This window comes from Puma concolor, chromosome A2 (genome assembly GCF_028749965.1).
Source record: "Puma concolor isolate L17-30 chromosome A2, mPumCon1.1.hap2, whole genome shotgun sequence".
In the NCBI taxonomy this organism is placed as follows: Eukaryota; Metazoa; Chordata; class Mammalia; order Carnivora; family Felidae; genus Puma; species Puma concolor.
Window position 1 is genome coordinate 911699 of NC_141668.1, and position 14536 is coordinate 926234.

The 14536-nt window shown below is 55.2% G+C and overlaps 1 protein-coding gene across 1 annotated transcript in view; it reads left to right on the plus strand.

The window, feature by feature from the left end:
• The window catches only part of PTPRN2 (protein tyrosine phosphatase receptor type N2), an 806499-nt gene that overhangs the window by 360285 nt on the left and 431678 nt on the right, over nt 1–14536 (plus strand). Inside the window, exon 12 of the mRNA XM_086680696.1 lies at nt 14101–14180. Within this exon, the coding sequence (XP_086536822.1) occupies nt 14101–14180 (80 nt within the window). The remainder of the gene's footprint in view (nt 1–14100; nt 14181–14536) is intronic.

The following is a 14536-nucleotide window of genomic DNA, read 5'->3' on the forward strand; positions in this document are numbered from 1 at the left end:
ACACGAGGCAGCTGCTGATGACGTCTCCATGACGTCCATAGGCAGCTACGGTTTGAAGTCCCCTCCTGGAGAGAACATGACACGGGTTTCCAAGGCCCAGAAGCATGTTTAGCCCTGGGTAGAGTGTGGATGCCATGTCCCCTGTTTCTACATTGCCCACCTGCCACCTAGATTTCTCCACATTCTCAGCAAGGTGGTCGGCTTCTAAGAGACTCTCAGAGCAGCTGCAGCAGGGCAAGGGCCAGGGCTAGGCCAGGCAGACTTGGGGACTGGAGGGGCTTCTGGGGGAAGGGGTGTCAGGACCAGAGGGACGTCTGCTGGGGGGGGGGGTGTCCGGTGGGGGGGGTGTCTCGTGGGGGGGGTGTCCTGTGGAGGGCATGTCAGGACTGGAGGGGCATCTGCTGGGGGGGTGTCCGGTGGGGGGGGTGTCTCGTGGGGGGGGTGTCCTGTGGAGGGCATGTCAGGACTGGAGGGGCATCTGCTGGGGGGGTGTCCGGTGGGGGGGTGTCCTGTGGGGGGCATGTCAGGACTGGAGGGGCATCTGCTGGGGGGGTGTCCGGTGGGGGGTGTCTGGAGGGGCATCTGATGGGGGGGTGTCTGGAGGGGGTGTCCAGTGGGGGGGTGTCTGGAGAGGGTGTCCTGTGGAGGGCATGTCAGGACTGGAGGGGCATCTGCTGGGGGGGGTGTCTGGTGGGGGGTGTCTGGAGAGGGTGTCCTGTGGGGGACATGTCAGGACTGGAGGGGCATCTGCTGGGGGGGTGTCCGGTGGGGGGTGTCTGGAGGGGCATCTGATGGGGGGGTGTCTGGAGGGGGTGTCCAGTGGGGGGGTGTCTGGAGAGGGTGTCCTGTGGAGGGCATGTCAGGACTGGAGGGGCATCTGCTGGGGGGTGTCTGGTGGGGGGTGTCTGGAGGGGGTGTCCTGTGGGGGACATGTCAGGACTGGAGGGGCATCTGCTGGGGGGGGTGTCTGGAGGGGGTGTCCAGTGGGGGGGTGTCTGGAGAGGGTGTCCTGTGGGGGGCATGTCAGGACTGGAGGGGCATCTGCTGGGGGGGTGTCCGGTGGGGGGGTGTCTCGTGGGGGGGGTGTCCTGTGGAGGGCATGTCAGGACTGGAGGGGCATCTGCTGGGGGGGTGTCCGGTGGGGGGGTGTCCTGTGGGGGGCATGTCAGGACTGGAGGGGCATCTGCTGGGGGGGGTGTCTGGAGGGGGTGTCCAGTGGGGGGGTGTCTGGAGAGGGTGTCCTGTGGGGGGCATGTCAGGACTGGAGGGGCATCTGCTGGGGGGGGTGTCTGGTGGGGGGTGTCTGGAGAGGGTGTCCTGTGGGGGGCATGTCAGGACTGGAGGGGCATCTGCTGGGGGGTGTCGGGTGGGGGGTGTCTGGAGGGGGTGTCCTGTGGGGGGCATGTCAGGACTGGAGGGGCATCTGCTGGGGGGTGTCTGGTGGGGGGTGTCTGGAGGGGGTGTCCTGTGGGGGACATGTCAGGACTGGAGGGGCATCTGCTGGGGGGGGTGTCTGGAGGGGGTGTCCAGTGGGGGGGTGTCTGGAGAGGGTGTCCTGTGGGGGGCATGTCAGGACTGGAGGGGCATCTGCTGGGGGGGTGTCCGGTGGGGGGGTGTCTCGTGGGGGGGGTGTCCTGTGGAGGGCATGTCAGGACTGGAGGGGCATCTGCTGGGGGGGTGTCCGGTGGGGGGGTGTCCTGTGGGGGGCATGTCAGGACTGGAGGGGCATCTGCTGGGGGGGGTGTCTGGAGGGGGTGTCCAGTGGGGGGGTGTCTGGAGAGGGTGTCCTGTGGGGGGCATGTCAGGACTGGAGGGGCATCTGCTGGGGGGGGTGTCTGGTGGGGGGTGTCTGGAGAGGGTGTCCTGTGGGGGGCATGTCAGGACTGGAGGGGCATCTGCTATGGGGGGGTGTGCGTGGAGGGGGGGCATCTGGTGGGAGGACATCTGATGGGGGGTGTCCTGTGCAGACACCTGCTGGAAGCTGGCTGCAGTCCCTCTGTCCCAGGCCTGTACCTGGGGTCTGCTCCTGACTTCAGGTCTCAGACCTTCCCACACAAAGCCCTTTCGTATTGGACGAGGCTGGGGTCACGGAGGCGTTTCCAGGGAGCACCTTCTGGCCAAGCTGGTGGCCAGATCAAATCCTTTGTAAATGTCTTTTGCTACAGTCTCTTCCTTGCTGGGAAAACTGGGGGGTGGGCTTCCTGTGTCCTATGAGCCACATCTGACACCACCACCACCTTCTCTTTACGCCCTTGGGAATCCGGTCCGTGGCCGTCAAGTGGGTCCTTCCCTATGGCTGGAGATGCCCAGTCTTCCCTGCTCTTTATAGGGTTCATGTTTCAAATCTCAAGCTGGGCCTCCTGGTGCCAGAGCCTTCTCTGCAGCCCCCCATCTGGCTGGCTCACGTCTGTGCCACACCTCTGGATCTTTACTTACTGTGTGAGTGCTGTGAACTTCGCTCCTCCCGAGGGGTGCATACCTGACCCAGCACAGTGGAGGCCTTGGAAGGGGGCTGCTGTGTGGCCACGGCTGTTCCTTGTTCCAGGAGAGGAAGAGGGGCCGCCACGCAAGCTGGCGCTTTCAGAGACTGTCTACGTTTTTATGGAAGTACCAGTTGTACTTAATATGTTTTCTTAATGGTTATGTAGCTGTCAAATAAATTCCATTATTTCTTATTACATCATTAGAGACCATTAAAACGGCATTAGCATGCTGATGTAATTATGCCAGCAGACACACGACGGCCACAGTCATGATTTTATAATCTAATCACGGCTGTCCACCGTGGTGCTGATTGATGCACGGGCTGCCTCCTCCAGCACCGTCAGGTGGGCGGTGCCGTGGGACCCGCCATACAAAGGAGACTCCGTAGTCAGTGGGGGCTGCTGTCGGCGCTCGTCCTGAGCCTTTGGATCAGCCCCGAGAAGGCTCGGATCAGCCCAGGGCACTGCGGGAGGCCAGCCTAATTCTGTGATCAATCTTCCTGTGTTCTCCTGATGCAAGAAGCAGTTTAGTTTCCCATCTGTGTGATTTACTGAATTGATGAAAATACAGTGCTCTTGTTTTCGAGACAGTTGCTGGAGGTGCAGCGGTGGGAACTCAGCACACTGACACTTTTCATTAGGATCTCCTTGTACAGGGCCGGGGGGATGCCCAGCGGGTCGATCCTGTGAGTCCCAGTGATGCTGAGGCCTACTTCATCCCTCCTTCCCATGCCTCGCACCCCCACCCGCTCCCACGCCTCCCTCCACGGGTGCGAGAATCCGTGGAAAGTCCGTTTCCTGGGGCAGAATTGTGTTTATTTGGCTCCTGTCTTGTCTCTCTGGCCTATGAAGACATTAAAGAGGAAGTTGGAGAAAGGGTCAGAGTGGCCTTCAGCTCGCTGGGTTGGCCCCTTTGGCCTGTAGCCCAAGTGATGACAAAGCCATGGATAATTTGGGGATGTGCTGGGGCACTGCAAATTAACAGTGATAAAGATTATGTTTGGGGTCAACAACATCACTCACAGCCGAGAGCCTCCAGCAATAAAACCCGGAACCGTACGGAGCCTCCCATACGTGGTGGCCGCACCTCTACTTACTGTGTCCACTGCCCACACGCTCTGGTGGTCACAGGTGGATGCTGTCACCTTCCTCCACCTGAGTCCAGGATTTCCTCACTGACGCCACCTTAGAGGGGCGGAGAAAGAAGGGCCTAATGTTCAGGGTCCTGTCTAACTGGGACAGGGGCACTGGCGTGCTCTGTGTGCACCTTGCAGATGGCCGAGGTCTGACCGAGGGGCTAGAGACAGCTACACTGTGGGTTCAAGGGTGTGTCACACTATGACGAGACTGCCCCAGCCCTATCTTCAGACCGAGGATGAGGCCGTGGGGAGGGAGGAGTGGGTCCGCTTGAGTGAAGGGTGGCCCTTTCTCGTTGTAAGTAAATCCCTCTGCTTTGGGTGATGATGTTTGTATTTAAAGTATTGGTTGAGCCCTTTCCTGTTGAGAAATGACATCTCAGCTCAGAACAGGTTAAGTTACATAGCCTTTCTAAACCTCAGGTTCCCTACCTGTAAAATGTGGATGTTCAGCACACGGTGTGGGCTGTGATGTGGGCCCTGCTCTCAGGAGGCCCTCTTTGGTTCCAATGCTCTTCTGTTGCCGTCCCTAAAGTCGTCATACGTTATTCTTCAACAGGGGCCCCGCATCTCCCTTCTGCGCTGGGCCCCCAGAAATTGCATAACCGGTTCTAAGGCTAATGGGATCTCTGCAGAGATCCTATGAGACATCCCAGAGCCAAGAGCTCATTAGGCGCTGCCTGCTGTGTAAGCATTCGGCTTGGCTAGCCTGTACCGTTCCGCTAGTATTTTTGTTGCTGTTACGGAGCTACTCTAACGGCTAACTGTGAATAGGTCCGATTGCCAAGAATAACCCTTTCCCCAGGCTTGCACGAACCCCCAGAGTGTGACGTGCTGGGTGGGTGGCATAGTTGTGTGTTGGACTAGACGTCCCAGGATTTAGGGCTCAGAGAGACACTGTGCTTCCTCCTAATAATCCCTTGATCCAGGAGAGGAGGGTCTTCATTTCTCCCGGGAGGCTGCTGTCCTTCAAGGCAGGGACTGGGCCTAGCACTCAGCGACGCATCTTCAGAGCCTAGGATGGTGTTGGGCACGTACCAGGTGCTGAATATTTGCTCAGTGACTGACTGACTGACTGACTGAAAACGAGTCAGTCAGTCTGGCCTAAGTTTGTATCCGTCTTTCCGCTGCCTTAAGGTGTTGGGCAAGCCGCTTAAGCTCGCCTCGCCTGTTTGCTCAACTGTAGGATGGGCATCATGGCGCCCGCACGAGAGCTGTGGAGGGTTAAGTGCTAAGTGTGTGCAGACACTCAGCACTCCGTGGAGGGTAGCGCTCCATATATCGTAGACTATGAAAATGAAATGTTGTTTAAACCAAGAAATATGTGAACACATGAAAAAAGTTACACTGAAATAAAACGAAACACCGTGGTAAAACGGAAATTTTATTTATTGCCTGTGCTGCCAATGCTAGAATTCTCTGCTCAGCTTCTTCTCATTTTTCTCAGGAGAACAAAGTAGAGCTCATTTTCACGCACCCGCCTCTCTCTCCGGAGTCAGAGACGCTACGAGTACGCGTGCATCCTCACGACTACGGAGTGGGCAAGTCAGGACGCTTTCCTCAGGCCCCGTCCCGACGGGCAGGCTTTAACGTCTGCCAGGAGTCCTGCCCCTCTCACCCGTGGGAACTGACACCACAAGGAAGGACAGGAGAAGCATACAAAGTGGCCCCAACCGGGAGCACAGAGACTCGTTCCTGCATGGAAACCGGCCCCGGGTGTTGTGTCACGTCGTGGGTTACAAACCGGAATATGTGTGCAGGCCGGGCATCCGGCAGCCTGGGTGTCCAGAGAAACAGAAACAAACCGAGAAACAGAACAGTGAGCCTCGGTGCCAGGGGATGCCCCTGCCGAGGGGCCCGGCAGGCTGGGAACCCCCGTTTCCCAGGAGGGAGGCTCCTGCCCGGCTTTGCTGCAGCACTCGACAGCCAATGGCTTCAAGTAAAAGCCTTAGTGGGTGCCGGGGAGGCTCAGCGGGTTAGGTGTCTGACTTCGGCTCAGGTCATGATCTCGTAGTTCCTGGATTGGAGCCCCGCCTCAGGCTTTGTGCTGGCAGTGCGCAGCCTGCTTGGGATTCTCTGTCTCCCTCTCTCTCTGCTCCTCCCCCACGAGAAAACTTGAGTCCAAGTTTTCAGGTGCTGCTTTTGTTTCTAAATGTTTGACACTAATAATTCAGTTATTTATTTGATTGTGAAATTCATTAATCCTCACGCACTGTGGGAGTCCAGCTGCCTTGGAAGATATGTCCCCAGGGCCCGTGGCCCTGCAGACGTGTTGGATGCGTGCTCTCCGGTCAGATGGGCACCCGGCCGTGCAGGCACCGCTGTGGGTGTATCGCAGGTTTCTTGGGACCAAACACGTCACCTCTCAGTTGTGGCCGGAAAACAATACATTGTTCTAGCAAGTAAAAATCAAGCAAATGCTTTAAAAGTCCAAAGGCAAAACATAAGTATGGATTAATCTGTTTTCTTCCAAATACTCCATGGGAAGAAAAGAGTGCCAGGTAAGGCATTCCCTAGTGACAGAAGGAATTCCCAAACTGTACGTAATCACACAGTAATTGCGAATGGGAGACAACCTGTAGTAAAGCAATTGCCCAACCCTTTAAGAAGATAAAGCATCATCAGTATTATGCTTCGATGAAGGCTTGTGTTATCGTGCGGTAATTTTGTAAGTCTGTGTTTTGTCAAACAAATAAGAATTGATTCTCTCAGTCCTTCCTCTTTTGTGAACCCTCCATTTAGATATTTTGGAAAGCTATTGCCTGATGTTTGGGAGGCAGGAATATACAATTGTGCAGAAAGTATGGTAATGGAAAGTATGCTTTAGGAATATATGTGAGCATTATTTTGCTATTTCATGGAATTCTAGAATTTTGTAATTTGACATGGATGGAATGAGGCCTGCAAATATGATTCTGTAACAGCCAGACATGAACTTGTTTTTCGTTGGTTTTCTGTTCATGGCTTGGATTAGTCCCCTACCAAACTGTGGAGTTAGGGACAGCTGACGAAAAAGACGAGGACGAACCTGGTGACCCCCAGAAGCAACTCAGGGTCAGTACCAGTGTGAGGGAAAGAAAGTGTGAGCAACGTGGTTCTGGGCCCTGTAGCCAGGAAAGGACGCTGGTGAAGGCCACCCATCCGTCCATCGTCTGTCATGCATTCTCCATCCTCCACCACCCCTCCCACTGCCCTCCCTCCCTCTATCCCATCTATCCATGTTACAGGTTTTACCCCAAATCCAGGATCAAATAGACAAAGCATAGGCCAGTGCATTAAGCCAAGGCAGAATATGCTGGTAAGAAACATTTTAATTAGATATTGTGATCTTCTTTTTATCCCCCAAAAGTCAAGGGGATCTAGTTCCTGAGGTTTATCTCTAAGTACAGAGTTAAGGGCCGTTTAGCCAGCGTTAATAAGGAAAACTGTAGTCAAGTTTGTTGTCTCTCTGTTAGACCTGATACAAATAATCCTGTGTCACGTGTAGCCTGTTATTATAGAGGAGAAACAACAGCCAAATTAAGTAAACAAAGTGGAACCCTCGACTGACAGGAATTTTTGTGTTCCACATTTTGGACACAGTGTTAACTCACAAGAAAAATAAGGTCTCACCGGGAATCACCTGCCTTCCCCATCCTCACCTGAGTGGGTCTGGGCTCAGGCTGAGTCCAGTGTCTCATAACTCATAAGATTTGACTGTTGTGCGGTGAAAATTAACACGTAGAAGCCTCACCTGGTGACTCATGGTTATTAAGAAGATTCATATGTCAGGTTCTCGATAGTATAAAGACAGAACATTAGATTCTTGTTAAGTGTCTTCAGTGATAAAAATAGGGGGAAAAGGGACTTCTAAAGAGTCCTCATTTAAAGAAAAGACCATGTAACTCTCACCCCTAACACTCGGGTTAATGGGGATGTTGTTTGTTTCATCAGCCTTAAATGATAGGATGGGGAATTCTGGAAAAACAGCAGTATGTCAGTATTAAAGTGCTAGAAGCTACTTCTGTTGCTTGTTAGCATGTTCTGTGACCGTGTAAAAGAAAGTGAGTAATTATCAATATTCTAATCGATATATAGTTCTCAATGTTGTATAATGATATGTTGTAGATATATGAGCGTGTCACATATTGACCAGGTTATAGCCACTAGGAAGCATCGAGTGGAAACACTGAATTTAGAGCTCAAGACCACTTGTGTCTACGACGGAGACCGCCAGCTAGAACAGCAGGGCTGACGCACCCTTCGCCTGCGTGCACGCACACCGTGTGCTTAAGTTGGTTGAAGGGAGTTCTAACTCAGTGAGTGCTGCCGGATCTCGGGGAGGTATCTTTTCCTATTCTTTCCAGCCTGACTCCTAACAATAATGTGCGGTTTTGTTCTCCTGATATGGTCTCCAGGAGGGCCGCTGGAGCCTTGCACCAGACGCACATGCCCCCCGGGGTTCTCTGGGCTGAGACCGTGAAGACTCTCTCTCCCTCGAGTTGGAAGGGTTTGTGTCTGGCAGGCGGGCTCCACCTGTCGGCATTTCTTCCACCATAAAGAGCTGTCCCCTTTTGCAGTAAGTGAATTTGACCCTCGGGAAGTCCGTGGTCCTGCAGGAAAGTGGACTCGTGTGACGCGTGATGTCAGCAGAGCACCTCATGGTAGGTCGGGTGTGCCGTGTGTGACCAGTCTGCCCGTAGCAACTCCGTGGCCGTGAGCTCACCATGCTAGAGCCGTGGGGTCGGCAGAGAAGTGGCTGATCTTGCCCCTCGTCTCCACCATGTTGTTCCAGACAGGGGATGACTGCCTGGGTCGGGGGCGGCATGGTGTGCAGAAGCACTGTGAGCCCACGAAGGCCTGTGAATGTGGACCTCATGGAAGAGGCTGGAGGAGCAGCCCTTGATGGGTGGGGGCGGAAGACGATGGGGTCAGTTAAGGGGGAGGTCCTGTGCCACCCGGCCAGCCAGACACCCTCCCCAGATGCACATCATTGTCCCTTGCAGGTGAAAGGGAGTCGTGTGCTGATGTCACATAGCAAGGAAGGACAGGTACACAGCTGGGTCATAAGACCCTTAAACTCTACGGTGTTAAATTGTAAAATGTGATAAAAACAATAAGGTCACTGACGTGTGTGAACGTGCTTAACACACACTAGGAAGCACCATAGATCCTATTTGTGGTTCAATATTTGCAAACGTACCTGTAACCCCAAAATCAATATAGCGCTGTGTGGTCGCTCGAAGACTTGTTGCAGAGGGGTGAAAGTTTTGAGTGTCTCACCAGTACATTCCCAGCTGGGGTTGAACAAGGAGACACCTGCATTCTTACTTCGGCTCATGTCGCAAACACGTGTCCTGTTCACTGTCCAGCGCTGCATTTTCTACATCTTTGTGCTTTTTGTTGGTGATTTCACTGTTTGGAACAGCCCCCAAGTGTAGTGCATCGTGTTCTTATGTGCAAGAAGGCTGGGCTGTGCCTTAGAGAAAATGCTGTATTAGAAAAGCTCAGTTCAGGCATAAATTACAGCATGGTAGGCGGTGAATTCAATGTTAAAGAAGCAATAAGTCTATCAATGAGGTGTCTTTAAACGGAAGCACACATGAAACAAGGTGTCACGTACACTGACTGGCTGGGAAAATGGGACCAGAGTCTGGGCAGAGCCCAGCCCTCTGCTTCCCCAGGAGCCCTGGTTCGGTGTTCCTTAAATCCGCACTTGTGTTGACCGTATAAGACATAACTCCGCAGATAGCAGGCATGTACCGTAGTGTGTTTCCAACGATTACTGGTTGAATCTGAATGAGAGTCTGAAAGTCAAAGAACAGAATTAGTTTCTCTGTTTTGTAGTAAAACATAGGTCTTCCCTTATAACTTCATGTTCGTCTTTCTTTGCATCTGTTTCAATGATTTCTTCCTGATCCAAACACCAATTTTTTTATATCAATAGAGTTGGAATATTTTGTTCTGTGTGAGAAACTCTCACTATTTATTAATAAGTGACTTTCTAAAAAAAGAAAAAAAAAAGGCTTGTTTTGCGAGGCTCTGGGCATCTGTTTTATTTTTTATTTTCTGATTAAACACAGAAATTCCCCCTTCTGTGCCAGCGTTATGCATATGGGGCTATTTTCCCCAAGTATTTGAAGAAGCAGAGCTGAAGAAGGCGGTAAGGACAGCCCAGGCCACATGGTCCTAGAAGACAGTAGTAGCTCCTGGAACCTCACTCCCACCCCATAACCTGCTCACACCCTACTTATCCTGAACTGTTTGGGCGCAGGGAGATCCTGCCGATCGATCGAGTGTGGATGTTGGGAATCCTGCTGCTGGCCACGTTCCCCGCTGCAACCCGGGGCCAGCCTTACAGGCAGTTTCTGAGGACGGCTGCGTCGGGCCTTCGGGGTGAACCTTCACTGCTCCAGGCCTGGGAGAAAGACTGCCCCTGAGTTAGGACTGAGGAGCTGATACGTGAGATTAGGAGAATGCCTCAGGACAGTCTTGCTGGCCTCAATCTCCAGCTGTCCACGTGGGAACAGAAGTCCCGGCTGGTGACCACAGCCCCTTCCTGAGGGCCCCTGGAGCCCTGGCAGACCATAGGGCAGGGTCTAGGCACACCCTCCCAGTGGGGCGCCTCCCGCACATACTGCTTCCCGAGACTGGAGGAGACCCAGCAGGGCGGGGCGGGCGGCGGGGAGCTCTCTGGCCATTTCCTGATGCCGCATCGAGTGTATCCCTCTAGCTAATATTTTAAATTCTTTCCCAACACAGCAATCCCTCTTTTTCTTGTCAGCCTCTGCTTCCCCTGGGCCTTCAGATTGCATGCCCCTGGGGTCTGGGAGGGAGAAAGCCCTCAGGGCTCTCGGATGAAGCCGTTTGTGTCCACCCACTGTTTGCAAACAGCCCTGGGCTCAGAAGCACCAGTTTATTGCAAGTCAAGGCAGCCGGTTAATATTACATCCCAGGGATCACGTAGTAGAAGAGGGGAAGGAAATGAATCACAGGTTGACCCCCGAAAGAATCAGCGTTCTGTGGAGATCCCTGTGCCTCTGCCGTGGTGGGTTCGGTCGCCGCTTCGGGCGTTGTCGCAAAGAGTTGTCAGATAAGTCCCCGTTTGGTCTGGGGATCCGACGCTCTCCGATGGCGGGTTCACGGCAAAACCCAGCCCCTGCGTCCAGCTCTCATGCTCACAGTGCTTCTTACTTCAGAAGCCCCTGGGGGGAGGCTCAGTGAGCGTCCGTGTGCTCCCGGCACGGCTCGGTGCCCCTTGGTGGTGCTTGGCCAAGGGGCAGCAGGGTCTCTGAGTGCAGTGGGCATGTGTACGAAACATCTGGGGAGGAGGCTGGTCTCTGCTCAGCCCCTACACACCTGCCCCTTTGCCTTCCTCGTATCCGGGACGCTGTGCAGCACCGGTCGTCGGGCACTGGCTGCCCGCGGCAGCTACTCCGGGAAAGCCGGAGCCTCTGGGCCAGAGCCCGCCTCCCCACTTTACAGCTGGGCGAACTGAGGCCGAGGAGGTTGCAGGCCTAGCGGAGGGGACGTTGTAGACTTGTGGGTGAGAGCTTGGTGTAGAGACTTCCACGTTGCCACACGTCGGGGCAGGTATTGGGGAAGAGCAGGTCTGAGTCCCTGTCGTGGCACCGGGTTGGACTGCTGACCCTCCCTGAATGTCCTCTGCAAACTCGGGTTTCCTTCCTTCTCGAGAGACTCCAGAGAGAGGACAGGCCTGGTGGCGGGGCCGGGGCTGGGCGGCCCGGGGGCCGTGCCGCATCACCAACCTGGGTTCTGAGAAGCCAATGCTCTGAGTGCTTCCCAAGTTCCAGGCGCGTTCCCAGGTGTCAGCTGCGTCCCTTGCTGGCCGAGCTGCCACCCACAGCTCCCTGCCCCTCCTGCCGGCCCCCAGGGAATGGGGGGCAGGTGAATGCACTCTCCTCCACCATGTGGGTGAGCCAGGAACCGGGAAAGCCCAGGGGGTCTTCAGAGGAAATTCTTTGCACCTGAGGGAGGATTTGGGTCTAGGGAATTCTTCCGCCTAGGAATTCTTGGGCATTTAGATTAGATGGGGAATGTCATAGAAATGACACAGAACCCTCAGGTCCCGGTGGGAAGACCTATTATTAGTGCCCTTTTGATGGCAGGTGGGGCCTATTCATGTGGATAGGACCTCTCAATGGAGAAGACAGCTGCACTCGGTCATGACTCGGTCACAGCTGTGACTCTGTCACATCCACCACGTGTGTGAGGCCCTGGCAGGGATGCTTCACGTGCCCCCAGAGAGCCAGCCGTTTGGGAAGCTGCAAATGTCCTACGAGACAGCTAACGTGCTCAGTGCCAGGAGGCTCTGCACCTGCCGGCGGATCTGGGAGAGGGGTCTGCCGTGGGTCAGAGTGTGGATGGGGGGGGGGTTCAGGCCAGAAGGGACTCTGAGCAGGGGAAGAGGCTCGAGCTCACCGTGCTGGGGAGACAGCTGTCGCTGGGATCTGGCCGGGCAGCTTCAGATACAGGCCCGGGAGCCTTAGACTGGGCCTTAGACTGTGTGTGTGGAGAGAGCGTGTCTGGAGGGTGGGCGACGCGTGCTCCTAAGGACGGCCCCCTGGGGGCACGTCAGGCCAGGACGCAGCCCATGACTGGGGTCAGGGCTCTAACCACTGGCGGTGGGAACCAAGCAAGAAGGACGGACGTGGTGGCGTTTTCGGGGAGTTTCAGCAGAGTTTTGTGACCGTGTAGACATTTCTTGCACGAAGAAATCGAAGAGAAAGTCCACGGGCTGGGCCACGGCTGCTTCACAAAGCTGGGGCTGATTCGAGGGTCTCCTTGGGCTTGAGGGGGTGCCGAGGCTCCTGTGCTGCATTATGGGCCGGACACAGCGGGCTGCCCGCGAGAGGTGAGCCAGGCACTCCTGTGAGGAGCAGGACAGAAGTGGGACCGCGGTGTCCCGAGCGGGGGTCATGTCTGAATCCACAAGAACGCACGAGCTCAGAGCAGACCTGGTCGAGACCACGCGAGACCCAGAAGCAGCCGCTCGCCTCTGGACGGGTGAGCACGGAAGGCAGGGGGGCCAGAGATGAGACGCCGAGCGGGGGCAGGTTTTCTTACGGCGGTTCGCTGCCAGTTTTGAGGGTGTCCTGATAACCTTCACGTGGCTCTCGTTGAGCACGGCCTCGTTACTCTTTTATTCTGACTCTTCGTAGTTCTCCTCGTGTCCCCGTTTTCAGCACCTTTAAAAATGACTGTCGCGACACTGACAAAGGTGGTGGAGAAGGTAGGACTGGCAGCTTGAGGAAGCATCCGGAGAGATGTGACTTACAAGCTGGAGGGGCTGTTGAAGGCCTGGCACCCGCAGTTTCCGGCGCCCCGGCACTGGGGCGGGACTGGATGTGCAAAGTCCCGCACACACAGTAGAGACCTAGCAATGGCAGACGAGTGGTTTTGCTCTTCGAGGTGTTATTTTGGTCGTCGAATCCACGCACACGGAGGAGGTTCCGTGGTCCAGCCCCTGCACCGAGGGAGGACACCGCAACGTGAGAGCCCATCTGTGGACGGTGGCAGGAGCCTCTGGTGATCAGCAGGAAGGACAGCTCTCCAGCTGCACCCTGACGCCTCTGGGGCCCTGCGAGCCCCTGCCGGGCACAGCGGCGTCCGTGCTGGGGCGGGGAGGGGAGCACCCACCTCCCTGCAGCCTGCACGGCACCTTCCTCTCTGTGGGACCGGCCCTGCACCTCACACCCTCATTCACCAGACGGATAAGAGATGGGGGGATGCTGTTTTCCGGGAGGGGTCTGGACACCTGAGGCCAGGAGCCTGAGGAGCTAGGACACGGGTTCTGGTGAAAGGGACCCAACCCCTCCTCCCTCCTCCCCTCTCCCTCCCCTCCCCCCTCCTCCCTCCTCTTCTCCCCCTCCCCTTTCCTAAGGTCCTCCCTTCTTCTTCCCTCTCCCCTTCAGACGAATAAAATTATTTAAAATGAGATATGTTTTTGAAACTGATGTTCAACACAGTATTTAAAAAGCTTTGAAAATTTTAATCATTCCTGTCTGGCAATTCCCTGCTAGTTATTTTTATACTAAATAGTTCTTAATGACTTTGATAAGTTTTTTAAACGGTTCCTGTCAAGAGAAATTTAAAAATACCAGTCTCTTTCCTTTCTGCTTTTGATTCCTACCACTCCTGTGGGAGCCAAATACTAAAATCTGTTTCCATAACAATTTTTCTTCTTCCCTCGCAAGAATATCTGCTTGTTCTTGTTGGTTGGTTGTGGTTGATTTGAATTTTTTATAAGAGCGCTGCCGTGTATGGGTTAGAAAAGCAAAGCCTGTCGACAGAATTCCTGGAATATGGGGACAAAGAGGCACGGCGTCGAGAAACCCGGAGCCTGGCGGAGGTCGCGCGTGGAACAGCAGTGGCTTCGATGCGTGTGTGTCGTCAGCGTGTCCGTGTTTCCCGCGTAGCTGGTGGAGAAGCGACACGCCGTGCAGAGCGGTTCTGAGCTCCTTCTTCCTGGTCTCTTGCAGTGTTGTGGGCCCAGCGGTGACCTTCAGACTGAGCGCCAGTGTCCAGAACCTGACGACGGGAGATGTCGCGCAGGCCGCAGGTAAGGCTGTCTCGACACGACGCGCGTGGGCATACGCTCGCCCGGCCCAGGGACGACAGGGTCGGTCGGCACCGCGTCTCATCACCACTGCGCGGCGGGCTGGGCTGCAGGTGCAGGATGAGGACCACACCGCTCGGTCTGAGACAAAGAGCCTGGCGCCCAGGGGAGCAAGGGCCTGGTGTCTGCGGCAGCCCCCGCGTGGACAGAGCAAGTGCCATTTTGCTTTGAGGTTTTCCGCGTTGTCCCAGGTGAGAAGCGCACGCCGGCCGTGCTTCTGTCTGTCCCAGACCAAGACAGTGCGGGATGAAGGGTTCGAAGAGAAACAGAGAGCTCTGTTCTAGCTTTGCTTCTAGGGC